This window comes from Ylistrum balloti, unplaced genomic scaffold (genome assembly GCF_031769215.1).
Source record: "Ylistrum balloti isolate Yb309-2 unplaced genomic scaffold, AGI_CSIRO_Ybal_v1 Utg369836, whole genome shotgun sequence".
NCBI lineage: Eukaryota > Metazoa > Mollusca > Bivalvia > Pectinida > Pectinidae > Ylistrum > Ylistrum balloti.
This window is the reverse complement of record NW_026781996.1, coordinates 262,779-283,397: the sequence shown is the minus strand read 5'-3', so window position 1 is coordinate 283,397 and position 20,619 is coordinate 262,779. Positions and strand designations below refer to the sequence as shown.

Sequence of the window (20,619 nt, the reverse complement as noted above, 5' to 3'; positions counted from 1 at the left end):
AAAGAACAATTCATATTTTTGATATCCAGCCAGGAATTATTTTTTTATCAAATACGCCTGATACACTAGTCCACATTTCAAATTTGAATAAATTTATATTAAAACAGTCATTGCGGGGAATTAGTGTGCGGTGGATATTAAACCCCCGTATTTAATCACCAAATAACACTGTTTAACAAACATGAGAGGAAGCTTTACAAACATTTTTTTTAAAACGAGATAAAGACTAGCATGATCAAGAATGCTACTTTGTAACGTAATCGTGTAACAAGCAATGACTCATCCGTCACAAAAAAAGAAAAATATTATGATATACTCGTCGATAATATGTAATAGATATAATTTTCTGTGTTTGATAAAAACTAAATGTGCTGTCTTTATTCATGCGACTTCCGTTTTCGAATACGTAAACCAAATACTTCAAATTTTCTATTGAAATCCAATATTCTTCCACGTATGTACTCAAAGGGATTACATTGCTGATGTAATTGAAACATATACATATATTTAAAATTCAACCCTAGAAAATATTATGTATCGTCAAAAACATGAAAACAGGAAACAGGCCCCAAAACGTAAGTGAAACAAATATGGGTCTGCTGGTATTCTCTATCACACATATTTACACACTGATTAATCATTTAAGAACGTAATTGTTTTCTTAATCTGACACCAGTAACGACTATAGCAGTCGTACGTTCCGAGTGTATTTTTAGAACAATTAGAGGACTTCAGAATGTCATATCAAATCAAAATCGTGGGCGAAAACAAGTTTCATCTTCACTTAGATATAACTATTTTTAACAGAAATGTGTCACCGTCAAGGTATGTGTAGAACGTACAAGCCTGTAACCAGAGACATTGCACGGCCATTTAAATATTTAGTTGTTTGATGTGAAATGGTATAATCCATTTACATTTGAGGAAATCCAATGAGAGGGGAACTATACAAAGTAACGAAATTACATACAATGGTAGTTGTTATTCAAACACATATGCCTAATATTTAGTGGTGAAGGAGAGCAAAGGGCCAAAACTCTGTAAAAGATGGGAAAATGTTTTCATTAATCTATGTTTCCCCAAAACAAGTAGTTATACAGTGATATATGATATATTGTAGCATTACTATGGTGTAACCTTAACAAAGTCAGATGTGCATTAGTAGCTCATGAATTGCCAATAGCGTAGGGTATTGCAGGTAATGTAAACCAATTCTGTTGTAAACGTTGGAATGATTGCTTTCAGTTGGGATTCTAAAGAAATTCAAGATAAAGGTAGTGCACTTCATTGATTGTTTTTCTTATCCTATTGGCGTTCATATTCTCCTGAGTGCCAAATGAAATCAGAACAATGTTTAACAGGAACTCTGTCTCTGATGGTGTGACACTGGGTGTGGATAGGGTCGATACTGGTTAATATACAAATAAGAGCCCTTATAACACGAGAGAGTGCGAACAATGTCCTAGTCGATCAGTCCTATAATCAAGACAACACAGACTTTGACAAAAACATCGAATACTGGTCATATAACATGACGCAATAATGCCAAATCTTAAACGGGAGTCTCGGTTAGAAATTCAAAACATGGCCGGTTACAATGACAACAAATCACAGGCTTATGTCAGAATATCATGCTACTTCAGGCCGGTAAAACCAATCGAAATGAGTAATAACACATTATTACGTCTCCAACTACACAATAAATATGAATTTCAGTTGTTGAAAAATACATGAAATAAATAAATCGTTGAAATGTTCATGGTAACCGCGTCACTTCGTCAAGTCTCATATGGAGTTGTTTGATTACCGATGGTTCGTGACAGTTACAAGTGTTTACGTAGGTGGCTGCACATTATTATGTTAACTACACAAGTAGTTATGTAACTTGTATCACGTGAGGGCATCCGCCCCATGTCTTATTATATTGACATCTCTACTTTTACCTTGTGTCTCCCTCTCCCTCCACCCACCCCCCTTCCCCCTCTCCTCCCATCCGCCTTCTCCCACTACTGCATACTGCGAGGAGACATCGCCTCAAATGATGCTGGCTGTTCACAGTGTGATAAAAACAAACAAATCTTTTTTATTTAAGCTTTGATACAAATATTTTTTATTTTCATACTGACATGAAAAAATACCTCTTTGCAAAATGAATGATTCGAGTAGCTAAATTAAAATCTCGTCAGATTATTAGGACCGACTATTTTCTTTCCAAGTGTTAGGTATCAAATTCTGAACACTTCGGATCATCAATACATCAAATGGTGTTGAAAAGAAACCAATGTCGATTTTATAAAACTACCAGACCTCGAGTCCATGTGAAATACCCACTCAGATGTAAGTTTCGTATATATTTCATAGTATTTTAATTTACGGCAAGATGTTATATAAAAATGCCTTTGTGTGCGGATAAAATTCGATGTCAATGATCCAATGCCGATCTGCCTGTGATATCACAGTGGTCCATTCAGGCATGAACGATCGAATACAATAAGTCTGGGCAAGGCTCTCTCTAATCCCGATACATACACCAATACACTTCAGTCGTGTCCTCTATCAATCAATTTTTAATGTAAACAAGGAGATGTCTTTGTGTACATCCCAACTGGCCCTATCCCTCATCTTACTCCCTACCGAGGATACCGGAGGCACGTGAGCGCGTTTTAACCTTTAGCGTGTTTTATTAATATCATTGGTCCAGTCGTGTATACGTCGCTTCCGGAAATGGTACAAAGCGGCATATACACAATTTAATCCACAATATCGCACACTAGTATCACAAAACAGCGGGAAAAGTTACGTGCGCCACTCTAGCATGCTGTGTTCTTTATGAATGAGTCAGAGATCTATCCGAACGGCTACACAAACGGATCCCCTTACCTATATTTGGCTTATCACACCTATCAGCTAGTAGACGCTGCAACCCCTTGGCTGGTGAAAGAATGGACCGATCCAAAGTTTTGGCGATGGAGTGCTAGTGAGATACATTCATGGTACAGAAGCTGTTTGGAAGCTACCAAGATGTGGATCTTACCGTCTTAAAACGTCAAAAAAGTATTTTTAGAACCAACAAAGGAAGTTTGGGAGATTTAATATATATTCATACCTGGTGTTAATTGTGATAATTTCGATTGTGAAAAGTTTTGGAAGTTCATCTTTCTTGAGTTTGGATATTATGTGTGTTTTGTGTGGAACCGATATGTTTATAAGGTTGAGATATACGTTTAAAATGGTAATTTGTGTGTTTTTATGTGCTTTACTCCTCTTCATTGACTCAACGCGAGGATTTAACTTGGAAGTGGAGTTTCCTGATGTACGGACTGGAACCCCTGGGAGTATGTTTGGATTTTCTGTAGCTCAACACGTCGATCAAGGAGAGGGATGGTAAGACATAAGACACCCCCCTTCACCCTCCCCCTATACCCACCAATTTCCCCTTCCAAATTTCCCCCATACTCCACTTCTCTCAAAATTTTTCTCACAAGCACAGACAGACTTCTGTGTATCTTTTATTTGGAGTAAAAGAAAGTTTACTTGTTATTTTCCCATATAAGTTACTCGCAGAAAATATTCCAATTCAATGCTTGGTGCTCGGGGAATGATCAACTTGTCCAGCGTTTTGTTACATCCGCTAATTTGTAAACCAAATCGTTTTAAAGTTGCCACGCACTCCGTAAATCTTGATCGGTGGTAATTTGACTTTATCGTGTAGTTTTGTAGGAGGGTTTTACCATCCGCGCAGATATTCTATTAAGGCTGAGAAATAGCCGACGCTATAACACACACTAGGCTACTGTAGACGTTTGTATGTGTGCCCGTTCGGGGCGCTCTCGATCGACATGTATAATTTTCCAATTACTTTAAATATTCTCTCTTAGCTTCAATACACTCTTTATTGTAGAAAAGTAATAAACCCTATCAGCAGTAAGATTAAAATCTCTCTGACATTTGAAGGCAGGGGAAAGTTACCAATTGCAATTCAATATACTGTATGAAATAAATATAAAGAAATAACTTACTCCTATATACATGTACATGTGTACTTTTAAATCTGTCCGATATGGCCATGCGATAGAGGTTTGAACGGATGCAAGACAGACGGATAGGTACGTTGACCACAGACTTCGATAATAATAATAATAATGTGTTAGTGGAAATATTTCGTATCTTTAATGCTGGTCATGGTTTGAACAAGGAATAAATGATATGATACACAACAACTCAGTTTATCCACCATTTTGATAAACTAGAGAAACAACACCGCCTAGTGCTTGTAATTCTCCGCAATACGATTCTCTGGTACTTGTAAATTAGCACGAAGGAACTTTACAAATAAGTCTAGACATGGTGAAGCTGTTGGACCTCTCCATCACAGTTATAAGCCGTCATCATGAAGGAGTGTCGACAAGTATTTTTATAAATACCAAAACAGTCCTAGGCGTCTCAAGTAAATCGGTAGTTCATTATTACGTCAGCTTCAGCAACCCTTTAACAACGGAAGTGTATTAAGTAACGGAGTGTCCTACAATCCACACGTTAGACAAGTTGAGCAAGATAAATAGAAGTACCCATAACATAAGCTGAAAATTGCAGAATAGTTATTAATCGTCAATTAATTTAGTTGAGTACTTAGTAAACGGATAATTACTTAAGTATATGTTGCAGTTTTTATAGAGCTGAAGGTGTTGTGTACTTTTTCTCAATGAAAAATAGAGTACCCCGGACACAAGAGGTTAACGAATGCTGTCACATCTGGACCTGCTTTATAAAGAATTGCCTGTATTTGTACAAAGAAAGTATATTGGTCCACGTCAGCTCAGAATCATTCATGAAACATGATCACAGGATGAATTACATAACGTGGAAGACGTTCTTCGTGTCAGAAGTCTATATTTAATGGGGGTGATTGACTGTCCTCCGCTGTGGTGACACTGCTTTCCTCACACCTCATACATCACAGAACTTCACGCCCAACCCCCGGGATAATACTCTTGTCACCGGTGCTTTAGCTTTCGTTTACTGTATAATACATCAATGTCGAATTTTATGTGTACATTTCTCTTGGGCTTGCCTTGCTAGCACCCGGTTTTCTGTATTTGGGGATCCGTACAAAACACATTAAAAAGAAATAGTCAGAACATGGAGGAATGCCGTGCCCAGAAATTCATGTCAGTCGAGCCAAGACACGTACATGGTGTATTGACTTGATTGAACTCATTTCATTTATATCTAGTAAAACAATTCTTTTGCACGATTTTCCTATTCCAATAAATGTTACGTTGATAAATTTTAACATTAATTCTTTCGTCAACAATTAAAATACGCGACGATTTATTGACGATTTTTTTTTTACTGACAAAATCATGACGTCTTTCATTACGTCAGAGATAGTGTAGTGGTATCGTTTCACCGATGGTCTCTTTTTAATTAAGAAATTATGACATATTTTTACCTTGTCCCCTCCCCCCTGATCGGTTTCTGCCCCGGCCTACCGTATACGCTGGAATATTTTTTGGGGAGAACTGTGACTGATGACATTGACCTGACAAATGAACCATTAAAAACAATATGCATTGTCCGAATCAGCGACGCATATAACGTGTGTTATCATTGTTCAAATAAAAAACGATGCAATACAAGGTTTTGGGAGATCAATGCGACTTACAAATAATTTAGAATTTTTGGCAAACATGTTAGACAACCTCCTCGTTAATGATAAAATTATGTGGCTCAGTTCTGTATATACCAAGTAATAAATCGTTGCTGAATAAAAGTGCATCTCCAAACGCATTGTTTCTTTGTAGAGATATGTGTACTTTATTTGTAGCTTCCGCGTCCGGAAATGCCCAAAGGTCTCCCGCGGTGATGCTACGTTGATACTGCCATATGCCTAGAACCATTCACGTACCCACGGGCTAGCTTTGTTGACAAAGCTATGTAAATTAGAAAATGATTAATGTAATGTATGTAAATAGAGCTGTGAGTTCCGTAATGTAAAACCACGGGAGGTATGTGACCTCGGGCTGTGAAACTGACCGTGTGGTGATAAGTGGGCCGACTGGGTCTTGGTGACCAGTGACTGTTAGGAGGGCGTGTGTCACTAGTTCCCGCAAAGGATCACATCAGTTTGGTGTGTGTTACGCCTCTTTTGAAGGGGATATTGAGACCTACTGGGGGGTTTCAAGCCCTCTTCGACCACATAAGACGCCCTCACTCGAGGTCTACTCTGGTCGAACTTTTTCATACACAATACATTTAGTAGACGCACGCGGGGGTGTATAGCTGATAAATATAATAGGCAAACTGAAATGGCTGTTTATGAATAATACCTTTTAGTAATACAACTTCTTACATCTATACGATGACTATGCACTTGTACGATAAACATTGCTACACACCTGTGACGTGAATAGTTTGGCTGTTTATATACAAAGGTGCGGGTGCGATCCCGTGTACATTATGATTCACTACGGAGATGGGGGAGGGGTTGTTGTTTAAAAAAAAAACTGTCTGGCCTCCTTCCAGCCCATGTCATGGACGATTTTGGCATGTGACACTCATCAAGACACAACAACAAATATGTATTCATGTAGATCTGTGTAAAAGTCATGACTCTTTCGAAATGAATTAGTACGCAATGCATTACACATATTTCCGGTTATATGTGTAGCATAGAGTTAAGGGTGTATGCTGCCTATTACAATATTTTATTGTAAGAATTGTATCCCTTGGTGTTTAAACATGCTTGACCACTGTATCTTATACAATAGGATAATGGCCATATTATCTGTCATAACATTAATAAAGCGGTTTTACGATAAAATGAAATCATCATCAGATATCTATCATCATAGATATGTACGTATGTAATGCCGATAATGTTACTCGCCATCTGGTGGAGGGTCATTGAACTAAAGACACAAGCCGGGATATATATGAGTCCGTAACGATTCACCCTCAATGAGAAAGACGTATTGTTAAGAGAAAAAAAAATACGAAAAAATTGGAAGGTTCAACCACGCTACAACGCGTTAAATCACCACCCGATATTTTGTGTGAACCGGACCGATATGTAATTTCTCTATGTAATGGCGCCGATTGCGCTCCTTGCTTTGGCAGATATCAAGAATGTGATGGGTTCGATAAAAGACCACCTTGTATGCTCAGCATCCGTACCATAAATCAATCCGGTTGCGTTCCCTCCTCATCCCAAAACATAGCCTGATTACTCTTGCCAAAAAATAAGTACATGTTCTCAATTTTTTATTTGATTTTCTGACGTGTTTGTTTGTTTAATTCTGGCTTTTCTTACGAATTTCAATCGAGTCATATTCACCCATGACAAGGTTACTGCCAAGTATGGCGTAAGGTCCAATGCCGACAGACAGACAGTGTTTGGATCAAGTGTATGGTATGATACAGGGGCAATGTATGACGGATTAGAGAAAATGGAAAAATATGGACGAGCGGAAACAAGATTTATGCGTTTTGAATATCAAGTGACAACTGTTTTAACCATCACGGACTCAACGGAGCGAAAATGTTTGTTTTGTCGAATAAGCAGAATTTCATTTGATTACAATACTGCTGATGATAAGGAAAAACAGCATAAGCCAACTTCTATCTATTGGCACTGAATGTACGTACAGGCATGAAAACACAAATGACCTTCAACGCATCATTTACATAGGTCACTGTTACATTACTAGTCACGAGTAGATAAAATTACAGCAATACATGTACGGCTGATTTAATGTCACCAAGATTTATTCAAATACCACCAAGATTTACATTTCAGAGAATATTTACGGAGTCATAGTCTAAAATGACAATATATTGTACAATTTTTGACAAATAATGCTCATTTTTTATATCTTTTTCGGATGCACATCCTCCTTGTCAATTAGAGATTTCGAATAATCGATATTTGTAGTGTAAATCAGTTATGGACATGGTTGTAAAATGACATTAATGGAGTTAAATCTACTCCTGGTGTCTCCGTTGCTGAAACCAACAGGTAAGGTTTTACATGTAAATTAACCTGTTGGCACTGACATTACTTTAAGGAAAAATACTATATTCTCTTTTAAAACAATTGGGCCTTTAGGGAGATTCAAGCTGTTAGCGTTCAGAGATACACCCGTCTTGCTGATCATGCCAGAATCCATAGTAACTAGAACAGCGTGTAACGTGTGCTCTGGAGCCCGAGGGGACAAAGATATAAGACCCCTATTGTTGACATTCAACACGTGCCGGATCTCGTAAGGATGACGTACCCCTGCCCAAGGCTGTTGCCCCTTCTGCTTATTATACATGCCGTCGTTGTCAGATCTGTGATGACGAGGTTCGGAGGTCCAGATCGAGGCGATGATGTGGAACTTTTCTATTGTTACCAATAACGAACAAATGACGCGATATTACTAATATCTCATTAATGTAATAGAAGCTGGTGTGTCAAAGAGTAATTCTGTCACGCTCGACAGCCCTGGTTTAAAGTCGCATAATGAATCAAACTGAAGTTGATTATACAACAGAATGGATTATATCTGTTGTCCGGTTAACGATAGCCACATGCTCGCTCGGACTCCGACACGTGAAATTATTCCAATCTGATATTCCGTATCCAAGTCCGTGCCAATATCAATCAATTTCCTTATTCATGAAAAACATGCCTTGACGCAGCTTGATATTAATTTTACAAAAGTTGATTATTAAGGTTAGTTAAAACCATTTCGTAGTGTCCAATCGAAATTTTTATTATCGGCTTTGTATTGGCTTGGCAATTTGTCATTGCAAAACCATGACCAATTTCCCCCACATTTTTATTTATAATAACTTTAACACGATCCTCCGTGTTTGTAGTATAACAGCCATCTTTGTTCACAATAGTAACCGTATGCCGTGTAATACTAATACAGCAGCTGCGTTATGTTATTATATAACGAAAGCTGGTCACGGAAGGTAAACATTTAAAATATCAAATTAAAAAGCCTCCACCTATTAGTCGCTACCGGTACGTTTGAAGAAATAAAGACCCCGACGCAGTAGTTACTGCATGATTCAATCACGAGCTCGAAAACATCACAAGCAACGTTTATGTCAACCGACACCTTCCAGGCAAGTATTTACTTTACAGGTAAAGTCGAACTGTACGTGCGTTTTGACCGTATTAAATATGTCTGTACCACTTGTTGCATACTCGTATATTATACATATATATTATACGAGATATTGATATCTGATATGCCTGTTCAAAAAGACACCTGCCACACACGTGTTGGATACCAGATGCGTGCTGGAGGTAAACAAAGTTGGACATGCACGTGCGCATGTTTGGTGGCGCGTGCAGACTACAATCTCGCACACGAAACACGCACACACATATATATTGTACTTTTAGCGAACAGAACATTATACCTGGTCAAGAGAACTGCCGACGTTGATTATCAATGTAATCAAGTTTCACGTTATTTGTAAACTTAAATCAACAACTCCGTAGCAATTTACACCATGACAGAAGATTTCTTGTTCACAATCAGCATTAAGTATCAAGAAAAGTATATTTATTTTTTCAAAATCATAACCAAGTGAAAGATATGTTATTTGTTTACAGTACTTGAAACTTAACTGTTATGAAGTTCGTGATTCTAGATAGCAGTGCTGCATTCCGTTAAATCGCTTATGGTCCGTTATTGTTGCTGAGCATGTATACGTCATAAAAGGATTACAATTTAAAGGAGGATAAACCCAACGGGTGACCGATTACATGTATTCAGTTGTTGTGCCTCAATACACGTAAAACCGTCTACAAAAGTATGCCTTTGAAGACAGATGTTCCTATTTTTGTGACGTAAAATTTGAGCGGTTGTTAAGCATTTTCTTCTTTAAAAAGAAACGATCTATACCTTTTGAAAGGTTTGTGGGAATACACAAGGAGAACGGCAAACACTAGCCAAGGCGGTTCTCTTGGTAATGACGTTAACAAAGTTTATGAAATGGCTAACGCGATGTTTGCGTGTATATATAGAAACAGGTCTAAAATAGAACTTGTTAAAACAATACTTTGTCTCCACCGGAAATGACCGCAGCGACTTCAACTTCCGATTTTGGTGTTGACTCTTGACTGATATTTTGGGTCTCGTTCGATTTATCACAGTTAGCATAGGCTAATAGCTTTGAAAATTGTTGAATGCAACCTAAAATATTTATTTGTCTGAAAAAAACATGTTTTCATCTTATCGAACGATAATTTTTCTGGCTTGATGTAAAAAACAAAATAAATAAATAAAGACAAATAAGTCCTTGCTTATCGTATTTGCTACGACAGGTGTAATTTTGTTATATTTCCGTTACAGGCTTCTGGTTGGTTCACCTACAGCAGCCACACAACAAGCTGGTATTATCAGAGGTGGCGCCGTCTATAGGTGTCGAGCTAACAACACGGCCGATAACTGTTCTATGATTCCATTTGATCAGCGAGGTGAGATGCTATGGTTGCGCAGACCGCTAGGTCTACCCAAATATGTCATGATTATTTAGGAAATGCATGAAAGTACAAGACATGATTGTGATAAAATAGCAGTTTTACGTTTTTATCTTTGTAAGTTCCTGTACTTCATGACCCTTATTTCACTGCACAAGCATGGGTTACAAGTTATCATATTATATATTAACTTGGAGGTCTGTTTACACTCTCTCCGAGATCTTCAGATATAACACATATTGACTGGAGGCAATATAAACTAGCAGAGAAAAGTTGAATGAATTCAGGATAAAATCAGACATTTATGTGTTCAAGATGTGTGAACTACATTGTAATTAATATGTATAATAGTTGTGATTAAAAGTTAGATAATACATATTTCATGAAAAGTTTTGAATGAGTCATGTGACTTAGCAAAACATATTACACAAGATATTTAATGAACTCTACTAAGGCTTATTTGCATGGGGGTGTACATGGGGATTTCCCTCACCATTTATGATCCAGACCAACAAAATTATAACTTCTGTGATATAAATGTGTATGTATTTGAAAATGCAATGATACATTGTAACTACACCTAGTCATGAATCAGTGATGAATACCACATATATATATATATATACAATTTATTACAATTTAGCTAGCTTGTGTCAAAAAATTTGTATTTAGAAACTTTTTGGGTATACCCCTAAAAGCCTGCTCTCGTTTTTATTGCCCTTTATATGTACATTCCTGTAATAAAAGTGTATATTCATGTCATGTATGTTATGTAATCGTGTATATATGTATCATGTACTTCATATATATGTTTCACATTCTTTTGCAATCCTTAACACTGGAGGCATTAAAGAGAATAATGATTGCACAGACCAGTAGGTTTACCCAAATATGTCATAATTATTTAGGATATGTATGAAAAAATACAAGACAGGACTGTGATAAAATGGCAATATTACGTATTAACCATTGCAAGTCCCTGTATTTTGTGACCCTTTTTGTGTTATGAAATATTTTATGATGTAATACCTGGGACTTCCATAAATTGTCATTGGTGTTTATGCTACATTGTGTGTCAAACATTTGTAGTACAGCCTGGCAACAAGTTAGGACTGGCTAGACAAATATAAGGGTCGTCACATGGCCCAATAGTCCCTATGCATTAAAGCCTTTAAGCACAGGTCAGGAAATACTGACTTGTTTTATGAGTGCTCAATATCTATACTGCAATACGTGGGCATGTTGTTTTTCCAATTCTGTTGAAATGTGCTTTTTAGTTTGCTGGTAGAGCCAGTGTGCAAATCGATGAAGTAAAGATGACTTCGCAAACAAAATTAGATTCCTATTTAAAATGAATCCTGCTTATCTTTCTAAGACGTGGATAAATGGGATCTTTAAATGAATTTTGAAATTCAGACCTGGCACAGTTTTCTTTTATAGATCTAATTTTGAATGCATGTTCCATAGTATTGAAATTCTGAACTCTTTACAATTTGACCCCTTGTTAATCTTTATATTATCAGTGTTTCCAGATCTGATAGGTGACACTGACTGGTCTCATGACATCATATAATTATAATGTTATCACAGATTTTACGATGAATCCTGCCTCTGTTCAGTTAGTTATAAATTGATGGTCAAAAACGATTGATAGTATTTTTGTCCGGTGGACGGCTATAAAATAATCACAATGTAAGGTCATAAAAGACGCCTCATTTCCACTGGCATATGGTGGTTCAGAACTCTGCCATGGTTCAGTGACTACTGTAACAAAAAGCAAGCTTTTTTGATGAGGCTGGACATGGGCCAGTGACCACAACAACTGCCTCCCTGCCTGCTGTGAAGTGCTCCACAGCTGTCCCGCTATCATGAAGTATTGTTAGCCAAAGTAAGAAAAGACAGCTGCAAATTATGAAAATATAATACATTTTTTTGCAGTTTCAACAATCCTAACAAAAATCTAGTATTCTATAGAAAACAAAAAATGAAATTTGAAAATTTTCTAATGTTCAAAAAGCAAAATTCACAACATTTTTTTCAGTTAAATGGAGGTAATTGTAACCAGACATTTGGAGGTCATTTTCAGGAAGGAAATTTGAGTTTGCGGTTAATGAAAATTGAGTGTTTTCATTGACCTTATATCATAGAGGGCAAAGAACCATTACTTTAACCTGGCTATCAATTTCAAGTGGATGTAGTGAGATTTTTAAGTGTTTCTTAAATGCATTGTACCAGTAATTTCTGTAGGGTATCGTTAGTAGCTGTGTTCTGGTATCATTTGTTCCGAATCATATAAAATAATCAACTTTATCGTACATGATAAATAGTGTGCATGCTGTTTATTTTGATAGATTGAAATTAGTTAGCTTTACATGTCTTTTTAAAAATTCTTTCAAGGAATTATTGAAATTAAATTGCTTTGACAACAACTAAACTGTCCTTGTATAAATAGTTAAATATAGAACAAGAAGTTCATTAAAATACACATTTGTCTCTACATTTCCTTATTAGGTCATATCCTTAAATGTTTCTTAACATTGTAGAGGTTAGTATAATTCAGAAAAGTTTACTGAGGAGTGCAATACTTTTTTTTTAACTATTGAAGGTTTGTTATACATATATATTATCATTAAAGCCTAAGATAAAAACTGAATCCAATTTCCAGTGAAATTGACATTAACTTAGTTGCATGCTAATTTGGTAAGTCTCAAACACAAGACAGTAGATGCTGACTTTGACAGAGAAAGATGTCTAGTTTAAATGTGTACTTACGTCTGTAACAATAATGGACATCTACCAGTATTAAACCAGAGGAAACACAAGTTATCCCAGTTCCCAATAATTAAGGAGCATTTTTCCCCACAGGAATAACAACATTTGATGCTTACTTACAAGATTTTTCTCCCCACAGGTAAATTGCAACATTATCGGGTAACTAACAAACTTTTTCTCCCCACAGGTAACTCTAACCAATTTAATGGTTCAGTATATTTAGCAATAGAAGATAAATCACACCAGTGGTTTGGTGCAACAGTGGCAAGTTCTGGAAATGATGGACACATCTTGGTAAGTACTGATAAATATACCTGTGTTAAGAACTGTTTGTCTAATCAACATGTAGTTCTTTTTAGATTGTACATAAATACGTAATGGAGTTTCTTGAGGGGGCTGTTGATGGCTCCATCAAAAGACAATTGGCCAACATAACCTCAGGTAGATATAAAATATCTGTGGTCCCATGATAGTCAAAGAAGTTATTTCTAAAGGAAACTGAAAAACAGACTTGTCTGTGCTGTCATGTTTATTTTCATTGGGGAAGACACTTTGCTCAGCTTGGATGGAATGCGACTGGCCGGGTATGTTCAGTGAGGTAGCCACTAGCTACTTTTAGGAGACCCTACCTGAAAATGACCCTGGCTGTTCACAGGGCAATAAACCCATCGAACATACATCATATCAGGAAGAGGAAACTGGTTGTCTTAAAGATGTGAGACTTGCAGTTTAATTGTGATTGTTGTCAGAGTCATATCTGATCTAATGAAGTAGAAACATTCTAGATTCCTGTAATAGTAAACTCTTAGAAAATCATTGTATGCTTTTGTCAAGACTGTCTGATTGAAACAAAGAGAAAGAAAATCATTGTATGCTTTTGTCAAGACTGTCTGATTGAAACAAAGGGAAAGAAATTTGGACAAATTTGGTTGACTGGAAAATGTAGTGCATATTCAAGTGGTGACATGGTTGCTATTGACTCGGACAGGATAACTCTGGGTAATTCTAGAGTTTTAAATGGGTTTTGAGAAATTTGAAGACACTATTATCAAATAGATCAGTTTTAACATTACGATAATGTCAGTATTTGACCTGTTCTTTGGACCTTTTTGTTGATGCTTGTTGTGCTTGCTAGTTTGATAAATCAAAATGGTTCTGCATATTGATTTGTCATTGACTTTGTGTTAAATTTTGGCATGAGTTGGTAAAATTGTAAGAAAAATTAAACCTGTGTATAAAGACCACCCCAAAAGTGCATATGAAACGTCTTTATGGACAATTCTATTTATTAGAGTGGTGATGTTTTAATCTCAAAAAAGGAGAAAGAAAGAAGTTGTTGCAGTTAGGAATAAAATTGGGAAGATTTACAGACTTAAATAGATATGTAAGTCTGTGGTATACAGTAGATGTGGTGAGATGTATATATATATGGAAGTCTGTGGTATACAGTAGATGTGGTGAGATGTATATATATGTAAGTCTGTGGTATACAGTAGATGTGGTGAGATGTATATATATATGGAAGTCTGTGGTATACAGTAGATAGGTGAGACTTATATAGATATGTAAGTCTGTGGTATACAGTAGATGTGGTGAGATGTATGTAGATATGTAAGTCTGTGGTATAAAGTAGATGTGGTGAGACTTATATAGATATGTAAGTCTGTGGTATACAGTAGATGTGGTGAGATGTATATATATATATGTAAGTCTGTGGTATACAGTAGATGTGGTGAGATGTATGTAGATATGTAAGTCTGTGGTATACAGTAGATGTGGTGAGATGTATATATATATATGTAAGTCTGTGGTATAAAGTAGATGTGGTGAGATGTATGTAGATATGTAAGTCTGTGGTATACAGTAGATGTGGTGAGATGTATATATATATATGTAAGTCTGTGGTATACAGTAGATGTGGTGAGATGTATATATATATGTAAGTCTGTGGTATACAGTAGATGTGGTGAGATGTATATAGATATGTAAGTCTGTGGTATACAGTAGATGTGGTGAGATGTATATAGATATCTAAGTCTGTGGTATATAGTAGATGTGATGAGACTTATATAGATATGTAAGTCTGTGGTATACAGTAGATAGGTGAGACTTATATAGATATGTAAGTCTGTGGTATACAGTAGATGTGGTGAGATGTATATAGATATGTAAGTCTGTGGTATACAGTAGATGTGGTGAGATATATATAGATATGTAAGTCTGTGGTATACAGTAGATGTGGTGAGATGTATGTATGTTGCTTAGATAGAAATTTTTGTGACTGGTCTGTGGCTAAAATAAGATATATCCTTGTATTTAAATCCTAGTGTTGGTCCAGTTGGCAGGCTGTCTAATGGTGCACATTCTTCCACATATAGGGGGTTCTATAAATAAGTGTAAACAGATCACTGTCAGACTAAGCATCATCTTCATGGTTATACTTTAATAACTTTTCCATCCTATATATAACTTCCTGTCTTGAAGTTTGAGTGATATAAATTGTTACATTACTTTCGCTGTAACAGTGTTTCCCCTGACAAATGTGATGTAGTATTTTATGGAACATTCACACACACACACACACAAACACATTATCGGTACCTTTTTGGTAGACATATGTATACGATATTTGTTTCAATTTTTACACACACTACCTCTTTATTTTATGAAGTCTTTCTCACTAAGAGCAGTTAAATGGGAATTGAACCATAAAACATGTTAACATTTCCCATCAGATGCTGTGGAACGGCGCCATAACATTTTCTAAAACAATAAAGCAGTTTTTCCTATGTGGAGATGGGAGTAGATTGAACGGTCTGTACCAGTTTAACATTAACATGGACAGGGGGAAACATAGGGGAGCACTTCGAATAGATGTTAAAGATGATAATTAAGGCTTCAGGAAATATTGTATAGAGCTGTGTTTGTTTACCAGCATTAACAGATATAGATGTACGATTCTGATAGTCTTTTTTGATGTCCCCCAAATACTGCATTTGGACACAAGCAGACATTTATAGGAAGAAGTCACTGTGCATGAGGTATGATATACAAAAAATATACCATGTAACTAGAAGTCAGCACACTAAACATCAAGTGAAACTACTTGTGTATTTCCTTTAGATTGTAAATTTCCACACCACTGTTATGTTCAGCTTGCCTTGACACAATTTGTGAACAAACCTTTTTATACAGCAAACATGGAGGACCAGACAACATCCGTATGAAGAATTAGTATACAAGTCCAGTATTTTGAAAAGTTACTCTGTTCTGGGGACGGTATACCTAATATGCCGAAACCTGTCAACTATTAAACAGTTTTAATTCTTCCTACCAATGTTGTCTGGACCTCTTTATTTGCTGTTTACACATCTTTGAACCGAACTCCTGTATTCCAATAGGAATCCATCCTATGAAGACTGCTGATATCTTCCAGACCGGACGTTGAATCTCGTTCTCTTTGTATTGTAAATCTATATATAGTCAAACAATTCAGGTTTTCCTTTGTTAAGCTGTGATTTTTAAACGATTCTTAACTGCAAAGTGAAAAACTTAAAATTATTCTAATTGTGATTTGTAAACAAATCTAAGGGATATCCTTATTTATAAACTTTTTAATTCGTAAACAAAACAGACAGAATATTGGGCTTTTACACTTACTGGAAGAACATGGCATTTGTTATCTTTTATCAAACTCTATTTTTGTGAATGATTTAGCATATGATGACAACATCCATCCTTCACTGAAATATCTCCGTAACAGGTTAGAGTAGGGATTTGAGGTAGGGATCTAAGGGCAATCTACGTGTTATAGAAAGTGATATTTTAAACACTTATATCCTTGTTATAGAAAATGATATTTTAAACACTTATAGCCTTGTTATAGAAAAGGATGTTTTAAACACTGATATCTTTGTTATAAAAAATGATGTTTTAACACTTATATCCTTGTTATGGAAAACGATGTTTTAAACACTTATATCCTTGTTATAGAAAATGATGTTTTAAACACTTATATCCTTGTTATAGAAAATGATTTTTAAAACACATTATTATGGTACTAATGTATGCCTTCAAGTTGATATTTTGAGCCAAGTTTAACAACTCAGAAGTTAGCTAAATACATGACTACGTTATGTGTGTCCAATTGTTCTATTGCAGTGACAGGTTCAATTTCTTTTTGAGAAATAATACCTGTAAGGCTAAACAAATTATTGTAATTGTGTAGACATGTTTTTTCCTAGAAAGTATTGATCTGCAATATTTGATATAGGGCCGAGGAATGTATAAGTCTGGTTATAAAACGTCTTCCTCAAGTCTTGCTTTATTGCATGCTAGTGCTCCGATTGTGGCTTCCTTGAGAACTGCCGGAATCAATCACATGACCTGTTAACCTTCGAAGTCTTTCATAGATCAGAAATTTCCACATCTGTTTTCATTGATTTTGTATCATAAGAACTTTACCTCTTGTTTGTGATATGATTTATTGTATAAAAAATTTCAGTAGCATTTTAAATGAATTTAAATATTTTGGAAGGAAATTGCAGATTACACATGACAATTTTTGTTGGCAAACCCTGTACAATACGATGATGTATGACTGTCGGATGTCAAGACACAGTTTGCTCCAAACAAGAGTTTCAGTCCTCAGGGGACAATAATCAAAACACTTCCGCAGAAATAAAATCTGGTTTGCTTTAAATTTAGTTGCTTCAAGTGATAAATTCTAGACAAAATCGAAATCTTGGAAATAAACTGCAAAGTGTAGACACATGAAATTCGATTTTCACAATCGTATGGAGTTCTTCATGTCACTCAGATCAACCAAAGTGACTGTGTTCACGGAGCTGAAGTGTATAAGTTACAAATACACTGAAGGAAAGGTGGAAAAATAAACATGAGGATTTGAAAAAAAAAGAAATAAAAAGATAAAAATCTCATTCAATTCAGTCTTAAAACACATTAATTGACTTTCTTAGTTTTTTCTCCTTTAGATGGTATTGGTTTAAATTGTGAATTTGCCATGTATATTGCAAGTAGATTTCTGATGGAAGTTAAATGTTCTGAAGTGGCCAATAGAATCACGGGTAATATTTTCCTGAGAGTTTGTCATAGCATTATTTGAGTTTTAATCTTGGTATTTTCAAATTTGTGATTCAGCTTATATTTGTTTTTGATTTGTGTGTACTGTCCTGTGATAAGACCACCCTCTTACTTTTGAGTCTAAGGTTACAATAGTTGCTTGAAGTGGGTGTAGTTGAAGATAAACACAATAGGTAATATGATATTTATAAAAGATGATATACTATAAGGCACACAAATCTATGACATAGAATAATACACTATTTACCCTTCAATACAACAAGGGGCCAACATATTGAAGTGAAGGGATACCCACACTACAAGACAATGAAATATCATTGGAATATAATTTCCCTGTAAACATTGTCTATAATGAAGGGTTTATTACCAGATTTGGGCTGATATTTATCAGAGAAATCTTTCTTTTGTACATCTTCAAATATATTTACATGTATCATTATGATTATTATTGCTGAATTTCTAGCGTTTACACGGAATGATATTTTGATATAGCACCAGTCTGGACTAATGGTCTGGCCCTATGATATTTAGGAGTGGCGACCATTCTTGGGGAAAATTATTTGTTTCCTAGAATAAAGACTAGTTGGTAGCCATTAGTGGTATATCTGTGTGTAAAGTAAAAGCTGCTACTGTACTTGCCATGTATTCCAACGGTAAAGTGATAGCACTATGTCTGACGCCACAGGAAGTAAGAAATTTAGAGAGCTTGGGTCCTAGTTATTTTACAGATGTGTGGCTGATTTGAAGGACCTGTATTCATTCATATCTTGAAATAACTTCAAATTCTTGTTTTTTCTCAGCTTTCAATGTTCAACAGTTTATTAAGTTTGTTCAGAATATGTAATTTTGATTTAAGTATCCTATGTCTCTCAAATCTGAACGGTCAGCACATACTTAAAAACGTCATAAGAAGTACACATGTTTTCTAGCAAAATTTGATATTTAGGTAATTGAATGATAAGGTACATTTTTAAAAAAAATTCACACAGAAATGAAAAATTATATCTAAGTGGTATAATATCCATGTCATCAGATAACTTTCTGTCTGGAAGTCACAAAGTTCTAAAAACTTACCCACCCAATTAAAATTTGAATCTGCCTTTGTGGGCTTATGAATCTGTTGATTTAGAGTATTTACAAAATCAAGAAAAATCAATCTTCTATGAAAATGATTGATCTTACAGTAAGGCATGTTTCATGATGAATTAAATGTGAACCTTAACAAATACAGGATGGTACATGTATCAGTAGGGGAACAGACAGGAGTGTCAGTTTTGTATCACTCATCTAGCTTTTTCTGGGCGGTCAAGAGATTTTGGTAGTGAAGATTAAGTACTAGTTGTCCTATGGGAGTGATGCATTTAAGACTGAAACAACATCTGACTGGCTGATTAACTTATCTGATGAAAAGGGAGATAACAATTAATTAATTTGATGAGTAACGTGATGATAGTATGATAAGAGGTGGTTGCTCTTGGACCCAGTGTGTGTTTTGTAGCTTATACATGGCTCCGTTATGTCAGGAGCTTCAAGTGGGCTGAGGGAAGATTCATTTTCTAGTATGTAGACTGGCCAAAGTCAAGTTTCTGAAATAATTATAATTGTCGGGGATTTTTTACCTAAGAAAGTCTGATTCCTGTAGCTGAAGCAAAATCCAAAATTTTGTTCTGATTTTTTCTCAGTTTCTGAAGGTACAGGCTGCTGTAAAATCAAAGTCAAATAACACTGAATTTTGGACTTAACTGATGAAAGTTTTGGGAAGATTTAAATTTCTGTAGCATTTCCAGATGATGCAGTTTTACTAACTGGTTGATGGCCCTAATGACCTTTTATGTGTTGACAGGCTGTTAAGACTGTAATGATAATAAATACCTGTCACACATATTTCATAACTTATCAAATATTTACCTCCCTTTTATTGAGGTGACACAATTTTGCTTTCAATTAAGTCCTTATGGGATGAGCTTGAATCAAATGTTGAAAGAAGTTGAATTGCCTCACAAATTGAGGTGTGGTCTAACTCTTGTCAGTTCAAATAGTTTGAACACATTACATTTTTTTTTTTTATCAAAAACCTTAAGTTTCTGTCTAAGGAAAGATCTTACCCTCTCTAGCCTTGTTTCATTTACAATTTTAAATGCCTGACTACATTGTGAGTACAAGAATTTGCCGGTTGATGTTGGACTTGCTGGAAAAAATATTTTTTTATGATTTTTTTTTGTATCATGACAGAAAAAGCACCAGCTTCTTTAAAAGAAATG

General features: G+C 35.6%; 1 protein-coding gene across 3 annotated transcripts in view; it reads left to right on the top strand.

Annotated features, from left to right (window-relative positions):
• Nucleotides 1-3,027: 3,027 nt before the first annotated feature.
• The window catches only part of LOC132545270 (integrin alpha-V-like), a 101,059-nt gene continuing 83,467 nt past the window's right edge, over nt 3,028-20,619 (top strand). For all 3 annotated transcript variants that reach the window (XR_009554030.1, XM_060208945.1, XM_060208944.1), the window contains exons 1-3: nt 3,028-3,384; nt 10,356-10,480; nt 13,443-13,549. Coding sequence is in view for 2 of the 3 variants with exons in the window: in XM_060208945.1 (XP_060064928.1) it covers nt 3,176-3,384; nt 10,356-10,480; nt 13,443-13,549 (441 nt within the window). In the remaining variant the exon portion in view is untranslated. The remainder of the gene's footprint in view (nt 3,385-10,355; nt 10,481-13,442; nt 13,550-20,619) is intronic.